At 46.4% G+C, this 7,171-nt stretch overlaps 1 protein-coding gene across 1 annotated transcript in view; it reads left to right on the forward strand.

Annotated features, from left to right (window-relative positions):
• LOC130131784 (kelch-like protein 41b) overlaps positions 1-6,703 on the forward strand; it is a 10,041-nt gene extending 3,338 nt beyond the window's left edge. The window contains exon 2 of the mRNA XM_056301565.1: positions 6,658-6,703. Coding sequence (XP_056157540.1) covers positions 6,658-6,703 — 46 coding nt within the window. The remainder of the gene's footprint in view (positions 1-6,657) is intronic.
• Positions 6,704-7,171: the final 468 nt, after the last annotated feature.

The following is a 7,171-nucleotide window of genomic DNA, read 5'->3' on the forward strand; positions in this document are numbered from 1 at the left end:
TGGCTATGTCTTTATTTTTCTTTCTTTCTCTCTGCCTCTTTTACAGAAGTTGAGTGGATGTGTCAGGAGAAGACTTATTTCTTCTTCTGAAGATCATGCAGCATTTATTCCACTGGAGAGCCGCTGGACCGCTTGTGCCCTTTTTCCTGCGTGGCAATACAGTCTTTCCCTGCATGGAAAAGATCCCGTTCTCGGTGGCATGACATGACTAAGTGCTCGCTTTATAGATGACATGTTGATTGAAGTCGGAGCTGAATTCATGATGAAAACAGTGTGTTAGCTGCCATATTGTGGACGGGAGACAAGAGTTGTGTTATTTTGGCTGTGCAGCCTGGGATATTTACGAGGTCCCTGATGCTCACTGCAGACGTTATGAGAAATAACCTCACAAAACGCTGATTCAGCAACCTCACCAATATTCTGACCTCCGGATCACAGCATTGTTCTGTGTGTTCTCTTGGTTTGTTTGTTTGTTTGTTCGTTTAATCGTTTATTTTGTTTCCAGCACACCTGTGATGCAATTCAGGCCCGATGTGACTGGAGCTGTGGAGATTCTTTGTTTTAGGGGTTGTGTGTTGATTTTTAAAAAGAAAAATATTTGATCCTGGACCCTTATTGTATCCTGGGATCCCAGGTTGTCGGCTAGTTTTGGGGTAATTCTAGCAAAGAAAGGCTTTGATATCAGCATAGGCATGAAGAAAACATCAAATGACACGTGGAAATGCCACAGAGGTCTTTTGGCTGTGAGAGAAATAAAAACCGAGTTCCCTGTGACTCTTGACTCGCTTTCATGATTGAAAGCGATTTATTCGGTTTGATACTGCAGCTTTCATCGCTCTCTTTTCCGTCTGGTTATTACAAAATAACATAGACAGTGACTTTTTTTTTTTTTGCCAGGGCGGCATATGGTTCAAGTGACTGGAGATGTGTGAACTCTTCACCGTGGGGATTAGCCAGTAGGCCTGTGTGCTTCAGACCTGAAAGTGTCGTGAGGGCACCATGCCAGTGTGTGTCGGTCCTCCACCGCAGCCTCTTCTAGACACTTAATAAAAAGGGACACTATTTTCCACTTGGCACTGCATGAAAGGAGGCTCTTGGCCCATGCTGTGGCTTTAAGATGGCGCCTGGCCCAGAACGCCATAAGAACTTTAAGCTAGCAGTCCAAAGAAGGTCTGCAGTACCTCTTGTGTAGTCTTACAGGTATTTAAAGTTGCAGTAGGTAATGTTGAACATTCCAATGCAAATCCTTGTGTTGCTGTAAAGCCCACTGAGGCAAATTTATAATTTGTGATATTTGGCTATTGTGGAGTTAGAAAACAACGAGACAGGAGACGTGAGAGTAGACGTAGTCGAGGTAGTTTACTAGCTCCAACTTAGCATGTCATACATTTAGACAACGATACTGAACTCTGAACCGGAAGCGGAAGTGCATTATCTGACCCCTCGCCTCTTCCCTTAAAGGTACACCGTCCTCTTAGGTGAATGTCTCCCGTTATATAGATGTGGGTCACCACACTATACAAATAAAAATGACTTGATTTGACTTGACTCTCTCTCCGCTGCCTCGTATCACTCCGCTAAGCCCCACCCACCAAATGACCTCAGCGTCGCTCTCTCCACACTCCATCCCAGTTGGTGGCGGTAATGCACCAATTCGTTGTTTGCCAACCGCCAATAAAACAAGTAGAAGAAGAAGCGCCTTACGCCCGTGTACAACCGGAAATGTCAGAGTGAGACTTGCGAAACTTTTATCGTAGTTGAAAATCTATCCATGTAAAAAAAAAATTCCACGAATCTATTAGTTACACTAATATTGTCCACGTGAAGTAGCCGTTTCGAGTTGGTCTTGTTAATTTTTAGAGTTAGCGTCGCAATCACAAGCAACCGGCGAGGCACAGCGGACGCGAATTGATGACGTTCACATAGCCCAGCCAATAGGAACGCCCTCTCTCTGAACTCGCCCATGTGCGGCTAAAATTTCCGTCCGGCCTACAGTTTCTAAAGAATTACAGGTGGACGCAGGGAGAGGCGCAGTCTAGTTTTCTCTCAGACCACTTGAATTACAATATTCTGGATGGTTGGTGTGGATTTTTTTTTTTTGCTCAATAACGCCATGAAAAAAAACCTACCCACCCCACATTTAACATCCTATTAGCCCGCCCCCCTCAACCCAATAGCACAATAGCACCGTTAGCAGCGAGCCTGCCTGCTGACCGCGTTCATTTAAACAGATGAATGGCTTTCCAGGTGAGATGACTGTAATTTTGTTCACTTCATATTCCAGCTCCGAGCCACATGTTGAGGTTAGGTATGAATGGCTTGGCGGAGATGTAGACGTTACACATATCACAAGTGCGACCGTTTAACGAGGTTAAGTGTGTTCCCTCTCTCTCCTCTGAGCTCGGTGGATTTCAAGAGTGTTCACCGCCCACGTTCATGCAGGTAAATGGCCCATTCAGCGAGGTAGGTCAACCGCCAGCAGTCTCTGGGTAAAACACAATCGCCATGCGTGACGTTCAGGGCACTTGGCGTGATTCTCTCGTATTTTACCATTCTCTCTCGCTGTCCTCCTGTTTTGAATATTTTCCCGTAAATCTCCCATATTTTTTTACCTAAGTGCGTGGGGGGGTGGGGGGTGGGGGTTGGCGGTAATGTTGACGGTACGCATAACCGCCTGGCCTATCTGAAGTGTTCGCTACATTCCCCTCCGGTGCAGCAGGGGGCAGTGTGTACAACATTAGCTTGTGAACACGGTAAACACGACCTCATTTGCAGTGGCGCCCCCAAGGGGTGGCCACGGCCACCCTGATACTATCCCTGCCCCCCCCCCCCGCTGCCCCCCCCAGCCACGAGTCGCATATGCAGAATATGCTTCTGATTATGCAGAATGTGCTTCTATCTGATATTTTACATTAGGTGCTGTTCATTTAAATCAATAATGTATATTTTTCTTAACTCTCGTATTGACAGTTTTCCACTAGGCTATACAGTATACTACAGCAGCAGCATAGAATTCCCGAAATTCAGTCATGGCTTTTGGTTTTGGTGTGCCACCCCAAGATTTTCAGTGGCCCCATTTGGCCACCCCGATGAAAATTTTCTGGGGGCACCGCTGCTCATTTGAAGGCAGCATAAGTTAGAGCTAACGTTCTACTGCCACATGCTTTACAATGTGAACACCCCCATCTTGTGGTATTCACAACTTAGGAAGTGGAAATTTTCTGAAAGTTCCGACCTAACGAATTGTGGCATCTTGATATTTTCAGAAATGGCGGAGGCCCTAGAAGTTCATTTTTTGCTGGATGGTAGGTTAATATATTGTAGCGAATTCAGGGGGCTGCCGGGACGCAAACCCGGGTCTCCCGCACCACGGGCGACTACGTTAACCAGTCGACTAAAGTGCTGACCCGACCCGTTAGCCAAGGGCTAGCGAGTCTACTCGTTCATGATCGCTACATTACCCCCCTCCTTGGGGAAGCGCGTTTCAGCATACCAGCTCCCTCACGCCTCTGGGCGCACGCGCTTCCGATGGCCCCACTGTCTCACTATCCCACTTCTGACACCTACTACTACTACTACTACTTTCAGCTGCTTCTGTTAGGGGTCACCACAGCAGGTCGTCCGTTTCCATTTCTCCCTGTCCTCTGCATTCTCCTCTGTCACACCAGCCACCTGGATGTCCTCTCTCACCACATCCATACCCTTCCTCCTCTCCCGCTACCTCTGGACATGCCTTCACCCAACAGTAGCATAGTTTCCACCGGCATCCTGCTGGCCAACAGTACCGGTGGCAATCGTTGGTAACCTGGGCCTCGACCGTTCCAGTATGGAAATCTGTTTTATGATCCGCATATTTGATTGGCAAAGATTTTACGCCAGATACCCTTCCTGATGCAACCCTTCCCATTTATCTGGGCTTGGGACCGGCACTAAGAATGCACTGGCTTGTGCATCCTCAGTGACTCACCATCCCACTTCTGACACCAATGTAGCAAATTCAGGGGGCAACTGGGAACTGCCACCGCAGCTGGGACACGAACCCGAGTCTCCCGCACCACAGGCTACTGTGCTAACCAGTCAATTAAAGGGTCTGACCCGTTAGCCAAGGGCTAGTGAGTCTAGTCATCCATGGTCATTACACTACCCCCTCCTTGGGGAAGCGCGTCCCCATGCTTCAGCATATCAGCTCCCTCATGCCTCTGGGTGCACGTGCTTCCGATGGCTTCACGCTCTCACAATCCCACTTCTGACACCAATGTAGCGAATTTGGGGGGCAGCCGGGAACCGCTGCCGCCAGGACGCAAACACTGGTCTCCCGCAACACGGGCGACTACGTTAACCATTCCACTAAAGGGTCTGACCTGTTAACCAAGAGCTAGCGAGTCTACTCATCCGTGGTCATTACACTACCCCCCCCCTTCGGGAAATGCGTCTCTGCGCTTCAGCATATCACCTCCCTCAGGGTTCTGGCTGCATGTGCTCCCGATGGCTTCACGCTCTCACAATCCCACTTCTGACACCAGTGTAGCGAATTCAGGGGGCAGCCGGGAAGCAAATCTGGGTCGCCCACACCATGGGCGACTGCGCTAACCAGTCAACTAAAGCGTCCGACCTGTTAGCCAAGAGCTAGCGAGGCTAGTCATCCGTGGTCTTGACAATATTTTAAAGCAAATGGTTGCCTACTGGTGATTTCAGGACTCACTGTGTATTCTTGTCTAAATTTAAGGGGTATGTGGACAGTGGTGGGACGGTCCAGGGCGGGGCGACGGAAGAGTTCCGTTATTTTGAAATCCCAGTGTTGACAGGTATGCATGAATGTTGGGACGGAAACAGAGAGAATAGCCTTTTGCAAAATGCGGGAGAATTGGGACACATTAATTATGAGTTGATGAAGAATAATCCAAACCCCAGAGTGATGTGACTTTTAATTAACATTCACGCTTTTCCAGGAAGTCTCCAAATAATTTTCTCTAACCAAGAAATGTGGGTGTTCAGATTGGGCAGGAAAAAAAAAGACAAAATGAGGTCACATTTCATTGTTGATCCCTGTGAACCCTAACTGTGATGGAGGGTAAATGTGGTATATACGACGTGTACAGAATGTTTTCAGTGGTGACTGAGGGGAGTTTATTGGTTGCATTGCTGATGCCTGTGCTGATTTACAGTTCATATATTTGAGATGCCCCATAAAGTATTGGATTACATACTGGATTATTAGGTATGGAAAGTATAATCACAAGATTCAATCATTTATATCAATCATGTCATATCAACTATACAGTTTATTTGGAATTTGTTTCGGTGTTCAATATAACAACAGTAAACACGATACATACAAGGAGAGTCCACAAAAACATATTGTTATAAATATAATTCAGTTAATGCAACCATATGGCCCACGCCTTTAACGTGACAAATTAAAGTGCATGTGCTTAAGGAGACTACACTTGTACAATCAGTGAAGCATTTAGGATACGATTGCTGCAGGGTAAGTGCTATTCTGGAAGTGGGAAATTCTGTTCTTGATACTGCGGAGTCTTTTACCCGAAGGGAGATGATTAAATAGGGGATTGGCCGGATGTGAGGAGTCCTTTAAAATTCTAAAACCCTTCTGCTGAATGCGAATATGGTGTAATTCAGAAATGGTAGGTAGTTTGCAGCCAGTTACTTATGAAGCTGTGCGCATTACTCTGTCCAGCAATTTTTTCTTGTGGGCTGTAGAATTGCCATACCATACAGTTATTGAGAAAGTGAACACACTTTCTATTACAGCTCTGTAGAACTGAATGGGAGGCACAGTTGCCCGGTGGTTAGCACTATTGCCTCACATCAAGAAGGTCCTGGGTTTGAACCCCAGGCCGTCCCAGGTCCTTTCTGTGTGGAGTTTGCATGTTTTCCCCATGTCTGCGTGGGTTTCCTCCTGGTGCTCCAGTTTCCTCCCACCATCAAAAACACATGCATGTTTGGGTTAATACGTCTGTCCGTGCCCCGAGCAAGGCAATGGAAAGAAGAACTGGAGTTGGTCCCCGGGCCAGGTGCAGCAGCTGCCCACTGCTCCTATACAATCGGATGGGTTAAATGCAGAAAACAAATTTCATTGCAAAAATACAATTCATTGTAAGAATACAATGTCCAATAAAGTGGCTTTCAAGTGTAAGATTGCAACCCTTGACAATCCACATTTCCTAAGCTGTCCTAGAAAGAGTAGTAGAGCTTTCTTCTGGATGGTGGTGAAGTTGTCTTCCCATTTCAGGGAGGAGGAGATTGTTGTCCCAAGGAATTTGAAATGATCCACTCTCTGTACCACCTGGTTGTTAATGGCCAGTGGTAATAGATCTCCCTGATATTTATGGAAATCAACCACAAGTTCTTTAGTTTTGTTGATGTTCAGTTCCAGATCGTTATTGCTACACCAGTCGACAAGGGAGGACACCTCCTTTCTGCAAGCTGTCTCATCATTACAGGAAATCAGTCCCCCACCAGTGTTGTATCATCAGCAAACTTAGTCATTTTTACATTGTCAGAGAGTGAAATGCAGTCATTGGTGTATAGTGAGTAGAGCAGAGGTGAGAGGACACACCCCTGAGGGTTACCTGTGCTAATGGTCAATGAGTTTGAAAATCTCTTGTTGAGTTTGACAACCTGTGTTCTGCCCAGTATGAAGTTCAAGACCCAGAGACATAAGAGACTGGTGGAAACCTAGCTATATAAGCTTGTTATTTAGCCATGTGGGTATTATTGTATTAAAAGCTGAGCTATAGTCAATGAACAGTACCTGGGTATAGGTGGCAGGTGCCTCTTGATGCTGCAAGATAGAGTGGAGACAGAGATACAGCATCATCCACTGACTTATCAGCCCTGTATACAAACTGATTGGGATCTAGCACAGTACTGGACAGTGGTTTACATACTATATGCTTTCATTACAACAGATACTAAGGCAATGGGCCTGTAGTCATTTAAACAGCTAACCATGGGCTTCTTAGGGCACAGGAATTATTACTGCAGATATAAAGCGTGCTAGTACTTTACACTGGTTGATAGACCAATTAAAAATACAAGTCAGAACAGAAGCAGGTTCAGCAGCACACCATTTTAAAATAGCTGAGGAAACAAGATCGGGGCCTGCAGCTTTCCTGCCGTTCTGATTGCACAGCAGATGCCTGGCCCA

This window comes from Lampris incognitus, chromosome 21 (assembly GCF_029633865.1).
Source record: "Lampris incognitus isolate fLamInc1 chromosome 21, fLamInc1.hap2, whole genome shotgun sequence".
In the NCBI taxonomy this organism is placed as follows: Eukaryota; Metazoa; Chordata; class Actinopteri; order Lampriformes; family Lampridae; genus Lampris; species Lampris incognitus.